The following is a 21,681-nucleotide window of genomic DNA, read 5'->3' on the forward strand; positions in this document are numbered from 1 at the left end:
CTCATTGGCTATCCAGGTTGTGTCATCTATTTTGCAGCCTGAGCGTGACCAGTTACTTCAAGTTTTGGGGAGAGAGGAGTTTTTTTGAGCTTCGGAAGGAAAGAGTTGTATGGTTCTGGGAATTCTAGCAGCGACCACAGCGAGGCGGCGAGTCTGACAGCCTTCCACTGCGCGCGTGATTCTATTGGTAATGTCGAGGAGCGTGTATTGTTTCGAACTGAAGGAGGTACTCCACTGTGCACCCCCATTCTAAGTCTTTGGTTCCTCCCACCCGGCAGTCTTTGGGGGCATTGGGTGAGCCCATTTTGGGGACGTGGGGGAGCTGCATTCGACGTTTTAGGCAGTGGGTGGAGTCTGGGCCTGGGAGAGAAACTGGGTTGTGGAGCGCCTGTTTTGGCGAGGGTTGGTGAGAGTTTTGGTGATATTCCCACCTACCTCTTCCACTTTTGAGCACAACTTTCGTCTTCCCAGCTACATACAGGTACAGGTGAGGTGGTGGGGGTCCAGATGAGCACGTGCTGGGTGGGGGTGGGGGGCGCTTGGTTACAGGATCCAGATTCAAATTTTTATCTGAGCTGGTTTTTTAGTCTGTCCATCCATCCGTAGGTCTACCTGCTACTCGCTATGCCGCTGCCTGTTGCGCTGCAGACACGCTTGGCCAAGAGAGGCATCCTCAAACATCTGGAGCCTGGTGAGAGCTAAGAGCAGATGGGCCTACCTCGTGCTAGACTTGACAGGCACTTTGTTGTTGATACTGCCACTTGATACAGAGCATGGACCTACTGTGTACCAAGACGTGGAGTGGCAGGCATTTTATTATTAACCATATGGATTCCTGACACCCATTCCTACTGGGTACCAAGCATGGGTTGGGGGAGGGGCCCAGGGATATAGGGTTTCATCCTTAATATTGACAGCTGATACCTATTTGGGCCTACTGTATACCGGATTCAGCCCATCCATCAATCCATGGATGTGATTTTGAAGTATCTAATAGGATAGCTGTCATCCACTGCAGTGTCCTGTGCACGAAGGACAGTGGCAGGATGCTGATACTGTGTTCTTTACCATACTGTTAGATAACATTTTTTTTTTCAGACCTGTGCCAGGCACTATGCTGGTGATATGTACATTATTGTTCACCATATCAGTACCTAACATGTATTTTGGTTGTACTGTACTAAGTGCCTGGATACACATAATGGTTTAATATAGTATAAAATAATAATAGGACCCAGGTTCGAAACCCTGAGGTCATTGGCTTGAGGGTGGGCTCACCCGCTTGAGCATGGGCTTGCTGGCTCCGCTGTGGCCCTGTGGTCAAGGCACTTATGAGAAAGCAATCAATGAACAACTAAGGTGCGGCAACGAAGAGTTGATGTTTCTCATCTCTCCCTGTCTGTCCCTCTCTGTCTCTCTCACTAAAATAATAATATAGTAATAATAATAAATGGGATCCTTATTTAGGCCTACTATGCTGGTAGCTGCTAATATTTACAGTTTAGTATCAGATAGCATCTATTTGGGGCTATAATGTGCCAGGCACTGGAAGATATTTTATTTTCACCTTGTTGATAAGTGACATTTATTACAAGCCTGATGGGTACCAGTTATAGATGTTATGGTTAATAATACTGATAACAGTCATTGATATTTATGTTGCCTACTAGTTGCCAGGTCCTGTGTACCTAATTTTTCTTTCTGCTGGTATATTTCTTATTAACAATACTGATGATTATAGCTGACATCTCTATTGGGTCTACATTATGCTGTTACTGACATATACATTTCATTGTTAGTTATAGGTCTACCGAGGGCCTGGTACAGAGCTGACAATACACACTCTTTTTTTTTTTTTTTTTTTTTTTTTTTTGTATTTTTCTGAAGCTGGGAACGGGGAGAGACAGTCAGACAGACTCCCGCATGCGCCTGACTGGGATCCACCCGGCACACCCACCAGGGGCGATGCTCTGCCCCTCCGGGGCATCGCTCTGCCATGACCAGAGCCACTCTAGCGCCTGGGGCAGAGGCCAAGGAGCCATCCCCAGCACCCGGGCCATCTTTGCTCCAATGGAGCCTTGGCTGCGGGAGGGGGAGAGAGAGACAGAGAGGAAGGAGGGGGGGGTGGAGAAGCAAATGGGCGCTTCTCCTATGTGCCCTGGCCGGGAATCAAACCCGGGTTCCCCGCACGCCAGGCCGACGCTCTACCGCTGAGCCAACCGGCCAGGGCAATACACACACTTTTTTTAGCGAGACACAGACAGGAGAGAGAAGCATCAGCTTGTTACAGCACTTTAGTCATTCGTTGATTGCTTCTCATACATGCCTTGAGCAGGGAGATCTAGTTGAGCCGATGACCCCGTACTTGAGCTGGTGAGCCTGCACTAAAGCTGGATGAGCTACACTTAAGCCGGTGACCTCAGAGTTCCAAACCTGGGACTTCAGTGTAGCAGGTCGATGCTCTATCCACTGTACCACCACTGGTCAGGCCACACCTTTTTTATTCTACTCATACTGACAACTGTATCCATAGGCTTCAGGAACTGAATGGATCCAGAGCAATGTTTGGGTAAATCACTTGCTATCCAAATTCTTGCTACTCAAACTAGTCAAGTAGCTCTCCCTGTTTGCCAATCTTGGGAGCTGAATATATTTGGACATTTTCAGATAAATCTCTTGTTTAAATTCATTTTATCCAAGTAGATTTTGGCACTGTGCTGTTACATATTCCCTGAACTCAGGCACTGAATGAATATGGATAAATGCCTATGTAAATTCCAAAACCAAATAGGCTTAGGTAACAGTATCTTAACAGAACAGATTTAGGTACTTGTTTTGGTAAGTTCGCTATTTAGATACTAGTGCTTGGAATGTGAGCGAGATGCGCCTTGGCTGGTGAGACCAGGCACACACACATCCACACGTGTCCCAGGGAATGTGCGCGTCTCTCTAGGCCCAAACTATAGGATGAGATCCCCTGATCTTTACTCTTCTCCTCTGCCTGTCCTGGCAGAACCAGAGGAAGAGATCATTGCCGAGGACTATGATGATGATCCCGTGGACTATGAGGCCACTCGATTGGAGGGCCTGCCACCGAGCTGGTACAAGGTGTTTGACCCTTCCTGGTAAGCATGGGGATCTGGAGGGCGAGGAGAAGCCGACTTCTGACTTAAACCTTCCTGTGCTATTCCTGGCCTTGGGGAAACAGGGGACACAAGGGAAGATATCTAGGCGTCCTGATATGGGTTAGGTATAGGCAGAGATTGGGGAGCAACTGAGGCTTCCAGGAGAGGACATCCGTACTGACACTGCTTTCCTTCTGGTCACTGCCCCACAGCGGGCTCCCTTACTACTGGAATGTGGACACAGACCTCGTGTCCTGGCTCTCCCCACATGACTCGAACTCCATTGTTACCAAATCTGCGAAGAAGCTCAGGAGCAGCAATGCAGGTGAGTTGGCACGTCCAAGGGTGCCTCAAGTTTTAGCAGTTCTCAGAACGGGTTCAATAAATGAGAGTGGATCCGGGAGGGGCAGGTGATACAGTCAGTAGTCAGCCTCAGCCCCAGGTAAGAGAGGCTGTCACAGGCAAAGGCTACTGGGTCCTGAGGTCGGAGGAGGAAGTTACTTCAAGGCTTTTGTGTCCCCAGATGTTGAGGAGAAGTTGGACCGCAGCCATGAGAAATCGGACCGCAGCCATGAGAAGGCCGAGCGGAACCATGAGAAGGCCGACCGGGCCCATGAGAAGGCTGACCGGAGCCATGAGAAGGCCGACAGAGACCGAGAGCGTGGCTACGACAAGGTGGACAGAGAGAGAGAGCGAGACCGCGACCGTGGCTATGACAAGGTGGACAGAGAAGAAGGCAAAGAACGCCGCCACCATCGCCGCGAGGAGCTGGCTCCCTACCCCAAGAGCAAGAAGGGTGAGCTGAGCAGGGCCAGGCTGGGGTGAGGCAGCACGGCCCGGCGTGCACCATGGACAGCAGCTCTCACTCCCTTCAGGCTAATGCCTGAATTCGCGGCCTGGGAGGAGCTGCCATGGCAGCTGTGGGCTTCATTTCTTCTTGAGGTGGGGGAGCTCCGTGATCAGAGGCCCCTTGTGCCTCCGTTGAAGACCTTGCTCTGCCATCTCCTTCCACAGTTGCAGCCCGAAAAGATGAAGAGTTAGACCCCATGGACCCCAGCTCATACTCAGATGCACCCCGGTAAGTGATACCCCTGCATGAGCCCTGCTCTTTCCTGACTCACTGGACCTGTGACCATTCCTTTTTGCGTATCTTCTCCCTCTACTTGTCAGCTGGTTGTTTGGGAGGGGGATGCTGCGACATCCCCCATTCCTAACCCGACTGACCTGTCACCCCCAGGGGCACATGGTCAACAGGACTCCCCAAGCGGAACGAGGCTAAGACGGGTGCAGACACAACAGCAGCTGGGCCCCTCTTCCAGCAGCGCCCCTACCCATCCCCAGGGGCTGTGCTCCGGGCCAACGCTGAGGCCTCTCGAACCAAGCAGCAGGACTGAACTCTTGCTGGTTTTTAATAAAAGCTTTTCAGTGGATCGTGCCCACCAGGCCAGAGTGCTGTCTTTCCTTGCATTTTTGAGGCTTTCCAACCAAAGGCAGCAAGATGCAAAACAGTTTATTTGTTAAAAACTCCCCTAAAAAACGACTGTGGGCATGGCGGGGAGATGTGGGTAGCAGGGGCTAGAGGCTAGAGGCTGAGGTGGGTCCTGTCCAGGCCCTCCTTACCAGTGAGTTTAGTCGTGTCAGCCCTGTGTGGGGGTAAGGCTGGTGGGGATGGGGGTTGGTGTCTGCCTCCTCCCACCTCTAACACTGATCTGAATTTAGCCCTGGCTGGCCCAGGGCATGAAGGGAGATCGATGCCAGGCCAGTGTCTTCAATCCCAGCGGCTATGAACCCTTCACCTTGGTGAGCAACCTGTGGTGGAAATGGGGAGGAAAGAAAAACAGAAAGCTGGGGTGGGCTGGCAGGCAGGTGTGGGTGGGCTGGCAGGCAGGTGTCCTGAGAAAGCGAGGGTGACAGAAGCGAGGTTGGTAATCCTGGGGTTAGTAACAGAGCCCCTGTGTAGAAAGCAGGTCCCTTGGTCAGAAAGCTACACGTGGACTAAATAAATACAACATCTTTATTTGGCATTTAGGTATCCTGACATTTGTTCATTACAGTTCCTTAGAAAACAAATGAAAAAAATCAGAACAAGTTAATCAAAAATAAAAATTCAACTGCCCTATTTACACATAGCAAAGACAGCCCAGGCATCTCCCATGCACACGTACACACACCCACACAGACAGACAGACACACGCACACCTCTGGGAGATGGTTAGGGGTTAATAAGCTTTGAAGAGTGCATGGGGCAGGTTCCATTATTTCATCAACTTTAAAATACCCCCTCTCAGGAAGTAAGGGTGCCTCATTCAGCCAGTGGGGTACCAAGTGTAGTTGGCAGCTTTATTTTCTCTCTCAGGATGTCCAGAAAATAACCCTGCATCTGGCAACCGAGTTCTTAGCTTCAATGAGATTCAGCCACCACTTCAAGGACCTCCCTGCTTGTTCAACACCCTGGATAAATTATCTGATTACACACATCCCCAAACCACTAAACACCAAATCGTCACTGTTTCTGAACCAGGCTGATCTCAGCTCTCACCCTTTCCCCCCCTGGGTGCTCACAAGAGTCCCATTTTCAGGGGTCTCGGTGTCAGGGTAGCTTCCTGAAGGCCAGAAAAAGACAGCTGCTAATGTGGTCCAGTGTGGTTTGGTTGTAAGGGGAAAGGCCTGGAGCTATGGGAAATTGAACCCCACAGGTAGGCCTCAGTCATTACTAAAAAGCTGCAGGACTTCTGTCCAATTTGTCCGTAACAAAGGTGGAAGGGTTGCTGGGAGGCATTCTCCCAGGCATGAGACAGGACGCCTGTGGCTGAGGTAGGGGGCAGGCAGAGAAAAAGGCCTTAAATGACAATACCCCCAACCTGATCCTCAAAGGGGTTAGACTGGGGCAGAGGCGGTAGCTCTAAAAACCCCTCTATAGGCGTGGGTGGTCATCAGACAAGTTGTCATGTAACACCTGCCCAGCCCCACACCTGTCCGAAGGGTTCATGTAATGACTGCTCAGCTCCACACCCCTCCAGAAGTCTCAGTGACCTGGGAGAAAGGACTTTCAACCCCAGAGGAGCTAGGCCCCAGTGGCACCTTGGGTCCTGCACATGCCCAACACCCTCCACCCTGTCCCCCTCCCCGTCTCCCCGCACCACTGCCAGCCCTCACTTCACCAGCACTGACTTTGGCAGAAAGGGCTCCGTGCTGAGGTCTCCACGGTGGGAAGACAGCTGTGGTGGTGGTGGCTGCCCAGGAGGTTGCTGGTGAGTGCAGGGCCCGGAGGCAGAGTTGGAAGTGGAAGCTATGGCTTTGGCTGTACCCCGGGGAAGGCTGTAGAGGTAGACGGCGCCGATGACCAGCCCAGCGCCAAGGGCAAATAACGGGTCCACGTGGAAGCCAAAGAGGCGGATGGAGGCAACAGTGGACAGCACAATGGACAGGGAGGTGGCAAAGCCCTTGAGGATGTTGTCAGCGTACTTGACAACAACAGCCACCAGTAACCCGCCAAAGGCCTGGTTGAGCACCACACCCCAGACAGCAGGCGTGTACCCGAAAAAGAAGCCACGGTGGGCCACAGCGGTGCCCTCAGCCCACCAGAGCCCCACCAGGCCCAGTGCCGTGCCAAAGAGGCCCAGCTGCAGGTTGCGTAGCCACACGGAGCCTGAGCTGCCTTTGAGGATCTTCTCAAAGTAGACACCTGCAAAGCCAGAGGAGAGACAGGAGGCCACAACAGCTGCTAGGCCCACCCCAGGGTTCTGATCCAGTGGCCGTGGGCCCCCACCACCGGCTTGCTGTGCCTGGACAATGGCGACACCCGTGAAGAGGAGCAGCAGGGAGGCCCACTGCAGCCGGGAAAGGCTGCGGTTCAGCATGAGCACGGAGAACAGGGCTGTAGTCAGGATCTTCAGCTGGTACGTCACCTGTGAGTGGCATGTGGAAGGCACCGAGGGTTGCCACTGACCCCAAACATGTGCACAGGGGGACACCACCCACTACGGGCTCCCAGGTACAATGGGGGAACAAGGTAGGGTAGAGGACAATAAAAACAGCAAAAATCTCCAGCCACTGGCCATTGACTGAGATGTAGCTAAATAGCTGTGTAGTACCTCCTAGGAGGAGGCCGACTATGCAAGGAAGTCCCGGGCCACACCCAAGCCCACATCCCGACCTCATTTCCTGGCTGTGTGATGACGGAGAGAGCACTTGTCCTGTCTGAGTCCTGACATTATCTGCTGTAAAATATGACAGGTGTATATCAAGCACCTTACCTCACACAGTAGGTAATGAATGAATGATAGACATCATGATGAGAGAGATCTTGATCAATACTTGTTTATACAAATGAGCCAGCCACACAGAATCAGCAAACTATGTGCTGAGTGTGGGTCTAAGCACTTCATATGAATTCTTTCATTTAACCCTAATGTATGAAATGCACACTACTGTAATGTCTAATTTGAAGATGAGAAATCTAAGGAATAGGGATGTTAAGTGATTCACCCAGTATCATATATCACACAGCTGGAAACTAGCAGAACTTGGATTTGAACCCAGACAGCCTGGCCCCACACTCCAGGCTCTTAACCATGTTCGTAAGGCTGCCCGCAGACACCCTAAAGCCAACCAAGGGCTCTTCCCAGGCATTACAATTTAATCATCCCAGCATCCCAGTGAGGAGCTATTACCACTTCCATTCCCATTCCTGACTCTCACAGATGAGGAAATAGAGGTCAAGGAATTCAAAGGATATCACAAAGTTGATACAGCCCCTGCTCTCTGTAGCCCCACCCCACCCCAGCCAGTTCCTCTGGGGCCCTGCTGGGCTTGGGCTCACCTGGAAAGTGGCAGCTGGTAGGTTGGAGATGGCAACATACTGGAGGTTATTCTGCAAGGTGTAGATGAGAGAGGGCACTGCGAGCTTGAATGTGTCCACGTACTGCACCAGGACCGCCTCGTGGAGGAAGAGGACCAGGTGCTTCACGTTACCTTGGTGGGTGGAGGAGAGCCCTTTTTAGCACTGACTACCAAAGGCAGGGATCCTCTGAGGCCTGGGCCTGGGCCTGGGCCTGTGTCTCCCCAACCCACTCTGACTCCCTGAGGGCTAGAGTAAGGTCTGTGCTCTCCATTTCCCTAGACTTGAAGTACACCTCAAGTAGGCCTTTAGGATACTCATTGGAATAAACACAGAAGTCCATTAACATTGGACTTAACACCGTATCTGAGAATCACAGACCAACATCTCACGCATCTCAGAGCCTACCTCCCTGGCACAGAATTCCAGGACAAGCACTCAATACACATTTATATAATGAACGAATCAGCATTAACTAAGATCTTGTGAAGCAGAAGCCCAAGGAGTGTAGGTAGAAGACTGTTTACCAAACAGGGGAAGTTTTAGACCCCACTCGTAGACTTAACCTCGCTTCTTGCTGGTCTGCAAGCTGCCTGAGGGGCCATCTCCCACTTGGCTGCATCTTTCTGTCAGCCCTATACACACCAAGCGGTTGCCCCTGCCACGTGGAAATATGCAGGCTTGACTATTAAGCAAAGAGTCTTGCTGGGACCTGCTCCAGTCAAGAGAATCCTTTCCTATATAATAAGGCCTTTGCAAAGCTCACCCCACTTTTTTTTTTTTTTTTTTTAACTTTTTTATTTTTTTAATTTTATTTATTCATTTTAGAAAGGAGAGAGAGAGGGAGAGAGAGAGAGAAACAGAGAGAGAGAAGGGAGGGGAGCAGGAAGCATCAACTCCCACATGTGCCTTGACCAGGGAAGCCCAGGGTTTCGAACCGGCGACCTCAGCATTTCCAGGTTAACACTTTATCCACTGCGCCACCACAGGTCAGGCCCCACTTTTTTCACAGTTCAGCGTCGCTCCTCGGGAAAAATCCAACCACTGTACAAGACTGTCGCAGGAACTGGTGATGCTTGCTCACATACACTAACTATCCTTGCATTTCATGGCATTAATCCCAGGGGTAATTATCAATGTCTAGCCCCTTACCCAAACTTCCTGGGCCCAGGTGTTTGACGTTCAAAAATTTCCAGGTGTTAGAAAGGTAACTTGGTATTTATACAATATATTTCACATAACACATCCCACATCATAATCCAGCACATTCATATTCCCATCAAATGAGCAAAATAAAAACACAAATATATAAATAGCCCCACATCAGGTCATGCCAAGTTTTACCACCAAACTAACTCAGGAAAAAAGGAAAATGGGTGTGTGTGAAATTGTAGGTAAGAGATGAAAGCCTGTGATTTAAGTATGCAGCTATTTGTTTCTCCCCATCTAAAGTATCAGCCCTGCGAGGGCTAGATGCACTCTCTACTGCTAACACGTCCACCTCCACAGCAAAAGCAGGGCCTGCTGTGCAGTGTTTACTGGAAGTATCTCAGAATAAATTCAGAACAGAGTAGGTAGGTCCCTAAACTGCTGCCTCCCAGAGCCCTGGAGCTAATGGATGGGTAATAATGTCTCATTCGCCTGACCTGTGGTGGCGCAGTGGATAAAGCCTTGACCTGGAAATGCTGAGGTCGCCAGTTCGAAACCCTGGGCTTGCCTGATTAAGGCATATATGGAGTTGATGCTTCCAGCTCCTCTCTCTCTCTCTCTCTCTCTCTCTCTCTCTCTCTCTCTCTCTCTCTCTCTCCCGCTCTCTCTCCTCTCTAAAATGAATAAAAAAAATTAAAAAAAAGAATGTCTCATTCATTGTAAGTGCCCAGGACATAGCCACGTGCAAGGCCTTTATAGAGAAACAACTGGGCTACATTTTAAAGAAGAAGGCCTTCAGGAGGTGTTTAAATTAGTAGATAAGCCCAACTTACAGGAAATACAAGAGAGAGAATGACACTATAGGGAGGCAGTCAGCAAAATCCAGGTTACCCGCCTGACCTGTGGTGGCGCAGTGGATAAAGCGTTGACCTGGAACACTGAGGTCACTGGTTCAAAACCCTGGGCTTGCCTGGTCAAGGCATATATGGGAAGTGATGCTTCCTGCTCCTCCCCCCTTTCTCTCTCTCTCTCTAATTCTCTCTCCTCTCTAAAATAAATAAATAAATAAATAAATAAATAAAATTTAAAATCCAGGTTACCCAAAGCCTACAAGACAAATGACCTGATTTCTTCAACAAATTAACTAGAGAGAAAAAAAAAGCTGGAGGAAAACCTAGAGGTTAACAAACTCAGAAGACATTAAACCAATTACAAATCAGATACTGATATAAACTTGATTCAAACACTCATAGATACAGGGAACAGACTGACAGCTGTTTGAGGGGAGGGGAGGAGGGAGGGGGTTAGGTGAAAAAGGGGAAGGGACTGAACGAGGTGGGGGAAAGAAAAGAAACCTCATAGAAAACAGTATGTTGATTACCAGAGGGAAAGGAGTGTGGGGGAGGTAGGAGAGTAATGGGGGGATAAATGGTGATAGAAGGAAACTTAATTTGGGGTGGTGAACACAATACAATTTACAGACGATAGATTATTGAATTGTACCCCTGAAACCTATATAATTTTGTTAACCAATGTCACTCTAATAAATTCAATTAAAAAAACTTGATTCAAACAATTTTTTTTTGAGGTAGACAGGAACATGGAGCTGCTCATAAATGTGCCCTGACCAGGGAATTGAACCAGCAACCTCCACACTCCAGGACTATACTCCTACCGACCAAGCTACCTGGCCAGGGCGATTCAAACAAACTCGTTTGTATCAATTAGCCTATAGTAAAATTGGTTTCATTTTGTTTGAAGTCGCTGAACCTATTGATGACATTGGATGAGAACTTACTGTACTTTAACATAATAAGGTCGGGGGTAGGTAGGCAGACACATAGATTGGCAGTGAGTGGATAATCACTGATGCTGTTTAATAGCAGAGTGACTATGATTTGATAATTGTTGAATCTGGGTGATGGGTACATGGATATTTCACTATTTTATCATTTTCTCTGATTTTGTGTTTGCAATTCTCCCAAATAAAAAGTTAAAGAGAAATAAATAAATCATCACGTAAGGGTCACCTGCTACTTATGGGCACAGGCTGGCTCACTTGTACAATTCCCTCAAGCCAGCTCCTGTGGGGGGGGGTATAAAAGCATGGATGCAGCACTTATAGCTGGAGGAACAAGGCAGCTTAGTTGCACTTACATACTCCCCACACAGTTTCACAGACACAGAGCTACTCCCCAGCAAACCCTCCATGTGAGTACAGGTGTGTACACAGACAGACAGACACACACAGACACACACACACACACACAGAGTCCTACCCACCAACTCCAGTGCAGCCCCTCCCTGGCTCATACCCCTCTTCTGTGCGAAGAGCAGCAGCAGGCAGGTGAGACCTTTGAGCACCTCAGCCATGACCACAGCAGTAGTGGCAAAGAAGCGGTCCCCAGGCAGCGTGCGGGTGTAGCGGATACTGAGGATGAGGGAGGCATTCTGGACCACCAGCACAGCCAGGGATATGTATTTGAGGCGCCGGTGAGCTGTGGGGAATGGAAGGAGCAGGGGGAAGAACGGGTCAGAAATTGCTTGGGGCATAGCCACGCCACCATCCTCCTCCCTCCTTTCTCAACCAGGATCCTCCTAGCTACCACTGCTTCCTCCTCCCTCTGCCTGCCCATTCTAACCCAATGAGGGCCTGACTCTTCCTGCTTCCCCAGCCTCAAACAGGAAGCAACAGAAATGTACAAGTGGGCAGGGCCCCACACCCGGAATCCTTCCTGAAGTTCCAGAAAATGGCTGGGAAAAGCCCAGTACACCCCACCCTTCCCCTGAGAAGCTACTCCCCCAGAAAATATACCAACTACATTCTCAACATTTATTGAGTGATTACTGTGTGCCTATCAATGGGCTAAGGGATTTATACGGATTACCTTAACAGACTCCAAAGGAACTACAAAATTTCCCATTCATAAATGAGAAAACCAAAGATTTATATGAAATGTTGCTTCTACTTAATGAGGGGTTTCTGATGTAAAGAATGATACCCGAATACAGGGAATGAGACCACTGTATAAAGCATCCTAAGAAACAGTCTTCCTCCCATCTAAGGAATTATTTCATTCCTTCACACTCAGAATAATCTCTCCAATCCTTTTCCCTGTGAGGACTGATTCCTTCTGACCCAAAATGATCTAACAAATAAATTCCCACACTGCCCCAAGGATTGAACCCCATATAATCAACGGGTACTTCACCAAGAATGACTTGGTTCCTTCAATGATATAAGGAAATTATTTCCCTATACTCCATATGGTCTAGTCCCTCCAACCAGCGCATCCACCTACCTTTAGACAGGGAATTATTCCTTGTTTCACTCACACAATGAACAATCCTGTCTGTAAGGAAGAGCCAGGTACCCTCAAAACGTCCTTTCTCTGCCATATAAGTAAGGACCCCTAATCCAACATATAATAAACTCTACCTCCATTAGAAGGGGACCTCTAGAAAGGTCTGCTCCCCATATAATAAAGGATATCCCCATCCTCAAAATGGACTCTAACTCACATAAAGACCCGCCCCAACCTAACTTACAATAACCTCTGTCTCTCTACAAGGAAAAACCCACCACCCTCAGAATAGCCTCTCCCTTCTATAAGGAAGAACTCTTTCACCCTCAAAATACTCTCATCCTTCTATAAAGAAAAATTCTACCCTCGGAATGGTCTCTCCCTTCCATAAGGACGGACCCCACACACACTCAGTGGTCTTAGCCCCCCCCCAAGAGGAAATATCCCCTTAAACTCAAAACAGTCTCTACTCTCTACGTAGGGAAGGAACCCCCCATCACCCTCAGAACTGGTCTCTTCCCTCCCCCATCCACTCATCCCCACCATACACACATAGGTCGGTCCATACGGGATGCTCCCGCACGGTTCAGTAAGGAACCTTACTGACACCCCCCCCCCCCGAGATCCTGCCCCCTGCCCCGCTGCCGACCGCTCGACCACAACCTGTCTCACCCGCACTCACGGTACCAGGCTCCAACAACCCCGCGGAGACCGCCCCTGGCCCGGCCACCGCGGTGGAACCAGCAGACCCAACCGCTGCCATGTTGGCATCTGCCTGGCCCGTCCCCTCGGCAACAGCAGGCCACTTCCGTGTTCGTCATTTCCGCTTCCGGGCCGCCAGGGTGAGGCGGGACAATGAAAAGGCTAGCCAGAGCAGTGGCTTTTCTTGTCTGCTTCTGAACACCAAATTTTAAGACGCTTCGGGACTTCCAAATTCCATCGGGATATGTAGACCAGGCGCAAAGCTGAGTCAGCTTCCTGCCAATTCTGTACAGCCTCTTCGGGCCATCCCGGTACTAGACCCGCCCTCTTCATTGATTGTTTCCCAGACCGTCCGCCTATCCCGTCTCCTTGTATCATTCGTTCAGTTGCCCCGCTTCTACCTGGGCTCTTTATTGGCACGGTTTTCTCATGGCACCACCCTTTTTCCATCAAAACTAGGTCTTTCCCAGTAGGACTCAAGTTCCGCCCCCCCCCTCCTTGCGAGGCCCCGCCCATGAAGAGCATGCGAGATTTTGGGAGGGAAATAAGACTGAGGCAGGGCAAGTGCGGGTCCTGCAGGTAAGTTGCAGATAAAATCAAAGCAATTTAGGATATACAAGTGAAAAGGCACAGGGAGTTGAGACTGAGAGGACAAGATAGCAATTGCGACAAGAGAACTGAGACATGGACTGGTAAGCCAGCAGGTGAGAGGCTTACAAGTTAGCTTGTTGAAAGCAGAGCAAGAGGGTATGGCTGAAGTTGGGACAAGTGAAACCAAGATAAAAAATAGGGAAGGTAAATCAAGAATTCAGTTATGAGGGGTGAGCAGTTAGGGAGACAAAGGAGATGTGAAAAGGTAAGGGCAAAACAGGTGACACACTCTGGTTATTACAAAGCAAGGAAGGGCTGGGAAGACTTCATACCCAAACCTAGCCTCACCCTTGCCAGTGCCCTAAAAGGGCTGTTCTCCCATGGGGAAAGGATTTACACTTCCTCTCTAGGGTAAGGGGAAAGGAGCATTTTTCTGCCCCAGGAACATGCCATCTTTAATTAGGGATGTATCCCAAACATCTTCAATGTCCATCTCTGGTGGAGCCCTTCTGTGTATATTGGTCATTACCTCAAAGCTCAGGAGGGGGTGCTGTCAAGTTTTCCTTTTTGGATCTACTTAAATGACTCTCTAGATCTTTAGGATGGCACCACAAACTGAGGCTTCTTGAGGGCAGGTGAGATCCAGTCCTTCTCCCTCTTGGCTCAGCATGCAGTAGATGCTCCACAAATGCCTCACTGCAACCACAACTGACCAGTCACTTGTGATTCTACTTTATTAAATAGTGGGTTTCCACACATGGCTTTTTAAATAATCCAGGCAGATGGAGAAGGGAGAAGATGACAAAGTTGGAGCTCCCTTCCTCCCAATACATAAGTATTTACATTTCAGCAACTGGACAATCCTGGCTCAGGAGGAGGCAGCGAGAATCCAAAAAAGGTGGAAGGGGAGGCCCCAGGAGAACAACGAGACTTACTTTTATTTCCCCCACCCCATCCCCCCCCCAAAAACCATCCACCCCATCCTAGTGGACTCTGGTGGTGTCCATCGCCCATTCCTTCCCAAATCTTGGAAGCAGGGTTTCTCCTCACCAGAATAAGAGCACTTGGAATAACAGAGTAGGGTCCCTTCACCAAAACCAAAACCAAAACCAAACAAACAAAAAAGCCCTGGGATAACAATAGGGCATTACCTCTCCCAGAATAAACAACCCTGGGCTGAGGTAGGCAAGCAGCTTGACTGAATATGGAACCCTAGGGTAGAAGAAAAGAGTCCCTTTACTAAAATAAGAGCTGCTAGGGTATTGAAAGAGAGCACCCTTGCCCAAATTAGAGCATTTTAAACTAAGTTTGTGTGGTGGTAGCAGGCAGGAGGTGCCAGTGTAAGGGTTGTTAACACATCAGAATAAGAGTCCTGGGGCTCAGAATGGAATTAACTTCAAATAAACATCCTTAGCAAAATGAGAAGCAAGGAAGTCCCCCCTCCAGAATAAAGAAACCGTAAATTCTGGGAGGAAGTTTCCTTAACAGGATTGGGATGGGGACTGGGCAGATTTGGCTTATGTTTTCTGATCCCGATCCCCAATCTCTGACCCTAGTAACACTGGATTTTTAATGACCTGTAAAACCAAGTCAACAGATATCCTTCTATCCCTGTGGCATGGCTGTGGGATGGCTATCCCAACTAGGGCAGCAGGGGCCAAGCCAAAGGGGTAGGATCCCCTTTAGGGGTATCGGGGGGTGCATCCTCGGCTGGTGTCTGCATCCAGGGATCCAGCAGGATCTCCTCCAGTGAGGGTCGGGCAGAAGGTTTGGGGGCCAGGCACCGGCGGATTAGAGCACAACAGTCTGCAGGTCAGAAACACACAGGAAATTAGCAGTTAGTTGTGGGCACCAGTTCCTGGAAGGTATGACTCTACTGGGCTAGGGTCAGTGAGGGCCTCACCTGGGGATACATGGGCAGGGAAGTGGAGCTCAGCCTCCAAAATCTCTTGGTCCCTCTCGAAAGGAATGTCCCCGCACACCATGTCATAGAGAAGAACACCCAGTGACCAGACAGTGGCCGGGAGTGCATGATACTGGTGACGAGAGATCCACTCCGGGGGGCTGTACACCCTTGTCCCTGCACACAAGCCAGAGGGTTAGACCACTGATAATGCCCTTCTGCCACCCCACCCTCCCCATAAGGATGGTCCTGTCACAACAATAGGAGCTCTTTAAATATAACAGTAGGGTTTCATTACAATAAGAGCAGTTATGAGAGCATAGCCCCCCCCCCTCACAGAACAAAAGCATTTAAAAGTAACAGCAGGCTACCCTTACCAGAAAACATTCAGGAAATAGGATTCCCTCACCAGAGTAAGAGCCCCAAACAAGGTCAAGGTACTGTGAGAAAACAGACTTTCACAGAGAGGACAAGGCATGAGAGCCCTCAATATTAAAAATGACCCTTATAAAGGTGCAATATAGATCAAAGTTACAGGACACCCCAGCACTGGAGATCAAAGGTCAAGAGTCCATAAAAATAAAAGGTAAAAAAAATTCTCCCCATTGAGATTTAGAGAAGCCTTACCATCAAAGTCAGTGTAGGGTTCATCATGAAGCAAGGCGCCAGAACCAAAATCAATGAGTTTGATACAGACTCTGCGGAGATCTATCAGAATGTTCTCATCCTTGATGTCACGATGGACAACTCCACGGGCATGGCAGTGCCGAACGGCTGCCACTACTTGGGCAAAGAGGCAGCGGCTTCGACCTTCACCCAATGGGCCCTGTTCTGTGATGTAGTCAAAGAGATCCTGGGCAGGCAAAGGCCGCTCAAGGACCAGCATGAAGCCCTCTGGTGTCTCAAACCAGTCAAGCAGGCGGATCACACCAGGGTGTCCACCACCTGCACCCACCTTCCATAGCAGTGCTACTTCCAGTGGGCATGTGACCGAGTCCGGCTGTCAGGGGAAAATAAGAAAGGAACAGTCATTAGGCCAGTAGCTCTGAGGCCGACTTCTTGTGTGAACTTAAAGCAGAGCCTCTCGGCCTCCTGACTATTTGGCCTTTAGCAAACCATTTCCTTCTCTGGACCTCAGTTTCCTCATCTTATTAAGGGCTCAAATTCTCACACAACCACTGGAAGGTAATTCAAACCAAAACCCTACGCACATCTGGCACGTAACAGCTCAGTAAATGTTTGAAGAAAAAATTAAAGTGGTTCTAATGAAAGCCTAATATGAATTTTGTTTTGTTCACTGACATCTCCAAAGAATTTATAACAGTAGGTGTTAATATAAATGCTGAATAGATGAAGGCACTCTATAGCACGGCATCTAGCACACAGTTAGCAGAAAATAAATACCATTACTGTGTAATGGTTTCTATTATATTCATTGACAACTCAAGATTTAGAACAGTGCCTGGTAATAGGGTAAAGCTCAATACATGCATTAAATAGGTGAAAGCAATTAGTAGAAAAGGACCTACCACAAACTGAACTTTCAAAAAAATATAGTATTTTCCCAAGTGCCTAGAATTGTGCCTGGCACATAGTAGGTGCTCAATTTACTCTTGTTAAATGGCTCAAAGTATGTAACTCTAAAGGAACTGGCACAAAGTACCTCAATATTATTGTTTTGTTACTGTTACCAAGCATTCTAGAACCATGTTGAATGAAAGTGATTAGTGCGACCTGGTATCCAGTAAGCTTTTTATGATGAAGCAAAGCCTGAGGTATACCGTTAATGTTTCCGGCCACAAAAGCCACCCCACTCTAGAAACCCCACGTGAGCACAAGGACTTCCAGAAGCAGCCCTCCTGCCTGAGGTGGGGCCCTCTCCTGGCCACTCCACTGACTTGCACAGCTGCAGACAGGTTTTCTCACGGTGATGAGAATTCCACTACGCAGGCGCACCTTCTCCCTCTCGGTCCCACCGCCTGCGCAAGCGCTGTCTTCCCAAATGCCACGAGGGGGCGCTCCCGCCTTTACAATGGACTAGACCCGCCCTGCCATCCGTTAGCGCGCTAACAGCAGAGAAGCAGCCGCCGTCACCATGGCAACCAATGACCTCTGCCCCCCTCCCCACCAGCATGCCCTGCGGGCAGCCCCTGAAGCAGGGTTTGGAAGAGGACGAGAAAGGGGGGCTGGAGGGTAGAATCCTGGGCTCTAGAGGAACTAGGGTGAGTCAGAACTGTGTGGAGGTGTGGATGTCACTGCAGGGGAGTAAATACCGGCTAGGAGGAGTGATCTCTTCGCCCGTTACATGGCCCGGGGAGGCACACAGCCATAGAAAGGCAAAGGGGCCAGTGAACCCATCGTCAGTCATGGCGCCACCAGGTCAGGAAGGTACTCACCAGAGAGGACCAGCCCAGCACGCGATTCCGGGGGATCACTTTGATGGCCACCTGGAGAAGCAGGCTGGGGTGAGGGGGCCGGCAGATGATCCCCAGAGCCCTCCCAGTCCTGAGCCTCATCCTACTCTTTGTGGCCCCAACCACGCCAGACTACATCACGACCCCCAACGAACCGGGGCTTCTCCCCGGCCCGCAAGTCCCCAGGACCAAGTTCACCTCTCCCACTACCCTCAGCCCCGGGACGGACCTCCCTTTCTCAACCTCAAAACCTCGCACTCCAGGTTCTGAGTTTCGAATTTCTTCACACCCCAAGCGCTCTATCTTCCCATTCAGTCCCAAGATGCCCCGACTGTCCCAGGGTCCTGTTCCTCAAGACTCCATAATGGACATACTGGACACCTTACCTCCAAAATCGCCCAAATCTCAGCTATGGGTCCCCACCTTCGCACACATTCCACACATCCTTTGGATCCCAGGTTGTAGAGTCCTCAGGACCGCCCGTTCCCCGGTCTCACTCCCTGGACCTCCCGAATCCCTGCCCCGCCCCCACACGCCCACCTGAGTCGCCCCCCCACACACACGCACGCACACGGGGGCGCGCGCGCTCGAACGCCCCCAGCAAGCCGGGTCGTGGTTCTCAGGTCCTTACCACACATACATTGTGTATTCATTCCCTTGTCAATCAGCAGCCCAGCCCCGGGCCTCTCGCCCCCGCCACACGCACACCTGACTCTCCCCAGACCCTCGTGGCGGATACCTGGAGTCGGTCTGTGACGCGATGTCCTGCGAAGACTGTGCCAAAGCCCCCCTTACCCAGCAGGGGGCCAAGTCGGTACTCGGCCTCGAACGCTTCCCGATCCTTGCCCCCTACGCAACCGGAGGCGAGGAAATCAGGGTGGCCGCGTGCGGAGCCCCGTCGCGACCCCTCCCCCCTTCCCCCGCGCCGCCCTCCACCATTTCAGCCCGCCCGGCCTGGTACCGGTAGGCAAGCCTCTCTCACCTGGCGGCGGTGTGGGGGTCACGGGGGCCACCGCGAGCCCCTGAAGAGGCTTGCTCAACATGGAGGAGGCGCTACGCAGATTGAGCCCGCTGAGCCCACAGGGCGTAGACGCCCGGGGCAGCGAGGCTGGGGAGCCAGGACTTGGAGGAGCCAGGGTGGCAGGCAGGGAAACTGGTGGCCCAGAAGCGCCCACAAACGGCGCAATGCTAAGATTCGCCGTGCTCTCCAGCCCCGACGATACTGAGCCGGGGCACGCGCCTCCCAAGAGAGTCGCCCCGGGCGACAACCCCGCCCACTTGGCTTTGATCAATCGGGACGCGGCACCTGCTGTACCCCAGCCAATCGGAGCCAGCCCCTATTTGCATACCACCGTTAACGTTTCAAGTACCCCCTTATGCAAATATGCGCCCGGATCTTCCGTAGGGGCGGGGCCTGCATGCAAACGAGGGGGCACGCGCGAAGAGGAAACCGGTTCTGGGAATCCCTTTGCAGCAACTGCATTTGTTTTGGTTGTTGCGCGGGGTTGTTTTTATATACGTGTGTATGTGTATATATAGATATGAACTTAAAAAAAATAACTGCACCCCCTCTTTCACTAGGAAGTTGGTTTGCTGTTGCCTCCAGATTAACGCAGAAATAACAGGCCTGGCTTCTGAGAATCTGAGCCTGTGGCTATCCAGGACCCTGTCTTTGAAGGGTGCTTCTCACCAAGGACAATGGCCCTCAGACGACCGATCGCCTCCGCCCTGAAACTGAAGCCAGGGATCCTGGAAGATCCTGTTCAGCTGCCAGGAAGGGATAACGCCCTGACCACTACCGTGAGGGATATGCTAGTCAAAGGCAGCATCCCAGAGACTGCGGCCTGTGAGGGTGTTTATGCAGCCCTTTACCTAGACAGACCCGGCTAAACCTGGCAGTAAGCCCAGCTAGCAGGTCTAAAATCTGGAAGGGCGGGGTGGGGATGGGGTTCTTGAGGAGTAGGAACAAGCCAGAGTGGTGATGGCTTGGGGGTGTGCTTCCAGATGGGAGACAGGGGCTAAGGAGGAGGTGGTAAAATACCCTTAGTCACCAACTTGGGAACAATAGACAGGCCTCATGCCGCAGGAAGGCAGACACGCACTCCAGAGACACACATAGCAGTACCACGTGATATACAAATACACACCATCACATACGTGTAAACTTGTCATAGACACACATGCAGACATGCACTATCACAAAGAGAGTGACATCCACTGTCAGGCAGGCATGCTGCCAGAGTCGTGTCCCAGAATGACACAGAGATTCACTGTTACAGAAGACAGGTACTCCAGAGAATTCACGTAGACCTACATTACCATGTGACAATGACACAAAAATGTCCCTGTCAGACACACTGCCAGAACCTGTCACAAAGACTCTGGCACTGTCAGATGTGCACCGTCACAGAAAGACTTGTGCTGTCCCAGAAATGAGAGTCCCAGAGTCTGTCACAGGAAGTCACACAGATGCTCAAGACACATTCACTGCTGCAAAGGCAGACACATACACGTGATAGAGCCATATAAGCAGTGTCACAAAAAACAGCTGCGATAGACCCTGTCACAGACACAAATACACAAGTAGGCATGCAGCAGTCAGTGACACTGCTCAGAAATAGCTACCCAGAATCCATCACCGGAACAAACGGACATCCATCCCATCAGAAAGAAATCAGATGCACTATCACAGACCCACACAAACATGGATTCGTCTCATAAATGGACCCAAACTGAGAGTCCCACACTCAGTCACCACACCTGGAAACAAGCCCTTGTTACATACACACAACTAGAAAGGCTCTGAGATGTGCATAAAGACTTGGACTCACCAGTCACATACACACAGACAACAATCAAAAAGCAAATATACACATGTACTCTCTCTTATTCATCTAACATTTATTAGGGATCTACTGTAAGCCTACCAGGCTCTGGTGGGAGTGCAGATATTAGAGATAAATCAGGCATCAGAGTCCTTGCCCAGGAAGTTGATAGTACAGTTAGTGGGGAAGGGGTAAAGACACAATTTATAAATAGACGGGAGAATGTGGATGAGGTCACACAGGGTTTCTCAGAAGGCAAACCTCTACACATCATAAAAGGCAAGGTTGGGGGTTCAGGACAAGGGAAGGGCTAATTCTAGGCAGAGGCCAAGGTAATTGAAGGGAAGAAGAGGTAGGCAGGGGCAAATAGTGCATAAATTTCAAAAGATAATAAATATTGACTAACATTTGAGCTCTTGGAATGTGCTGGACACTGTGCTGTCACTCCTTATGTTGACCATACGCATTCTCTCTCAATACTGAGAGAGTGTGAGGTAGACATTAATCACCCACGTCATACACATGGGCCACTTGAAACTCAGAGAGCCTGTAATTTGACCAAGGCCACATGGCAAGAAAAAGCCAAGGAAGGTTTCAAACCAACTAACATACACATGCTTGACCAGTGGATTCCAGACATCCCTACAACAGCCATTCAACCAGCCAATGCCCTCACCTGTAGAGCTGGACACACATCCTTCCATAGGGGCCCCATTATTGAGGCACAGGAAGACAACAAAACTTGGGGGCCAGCCATCTTTCTCTGTCTTGGCTTCACCCCTAGGAAGGTTGGGACACAGAAGTGGCAGAGAATTGGGGGACATAAA

At 50.1% G+C, this 21,681-nt stretch overlaps 3 protein-coding genes across 7 annotated transcripts; 1 reads left to right on the top strand and 2 right to left on the bottom strand.

The window, feature by feature from the left end:
* Positions 1 to 37: 37 nt before the first annotated feature.
* PQBP1 (polyglutamine binding protein 1) lies at positions 38 to 4,562 on the top strand. Of its 4 annotated transcripts, none has more exons than XM_066249621.1 (7): positions 38 to 187; positions 607 to 691; positions 3,014 to 3,125; positions 3,338 to 3,450; positions 3,649 to 3,921; positions 4,140 to 4,203; positions 4,363 to 4,562. In XM_066249621.1, exons 2-7 carry the CDS (start codon positions 625 to 627, stop codon positions 4,517 to 4,519), a joined length of 786 nt encoding a protein of 261 aa, XP_066105718.1. In that variant the 5' UTR covers positions 38 to 187; positions 607 to 624; the 3' UTR covers positions 4,520 to 4,562. The 4 variants fall into 4 exon arrangements, with proteins under 4 accessions (XP_066105718.1, XP_066105716.1, XP_066105717.1 ...); XM_066249619.1 differs by having other exon boundaries at positions 53 to 226; XM_066249620.1 differs by lacking the exon at positions 38 to 187 and adding an exon at positions 329 to 481.
* A 58-nt stretch (positions 4,563 to 4,620) lies between these two features.
* SLC35A2 (solute carrier family 35 member A2) lies at positions 4,621 to 13,206 on the bottom strand. Of its 2 annotated transcripts, none has more exons than XM_066249769.1 (5): positions 13,092 to 13,206; positions 11,430 to 11,612; positions 7,948 to 8,099; positions 6,297 to 6,443; positions 4,621 to 4,934 (listed from the first exon to the last, which is right to left on the bottom strand). In XM_066249769.1, the coding sequence occupies exons 1-5, from the start codon at positions 13,180 to 13,182 to the stop codon at positions 4,824 to 4,826; spliced, it is 684 nt and encodes a 227-aa protein (XP_066105866.1). In that variant the 5' UTR covers positions 13,183 to 13,206; the 3' UTR covers positions 4,621 to 4,823. The 2 variants fall into 2 exon arrangements, with proteins under 2 accessions (XP_066105866.1, XP_066105865.1); XM_066249768.1 differs by having other exon boundaries at positions 6,297 to 7,033.
* Positions 13,207 to 14,428: 1,222 nt separating this feature from the next.
* On the bottom strand, positions 14,429 to 19,265 carry PIM2 (Pim-2 proto-oncogene, serine/threonine kinase). The gene is made up of 6 exons (XM_066250093.1): positions 19,012 to 19,265; positions 18,769 to 18,878; positions 18,012 to 18,062; positions 16,243 to 16,615; positions 15,616 to 15,792; positions 14,429 to 15,518 (listed from the first exon to the last, which is right to left on the bottom strand). The coding sequence occupies exons 1-6, from the start codon at positions 19,070 to 19,072 to the stop codon at positions 15,355 to 15,357; spliced, it is 936 nt and encodes a 311-aa protein (XP_066106190.1). The 5' UTR covers positions 19,073 to 19,265; the 3' UTR covers positions 14,429 to 15,354.
* Positions 19,266 to 21,681: the final 2,416 nt, after the last annotated feature.

Source organism: Saccopteryx bilineata, chromosome X (genome assembly GCF_036850765.1).
Source record: "Saccopteryx bilineata isolate mSacBil1 chromosome X, mSacBil1_pri_phased_curated, whole genome shotgun sequence".
NCBI lineage: Eukaryota > Metazoa > Chordata > Mammalia > Chiroptera > Emballonuridae > Saccopteryx > Saccopteryx bilineata.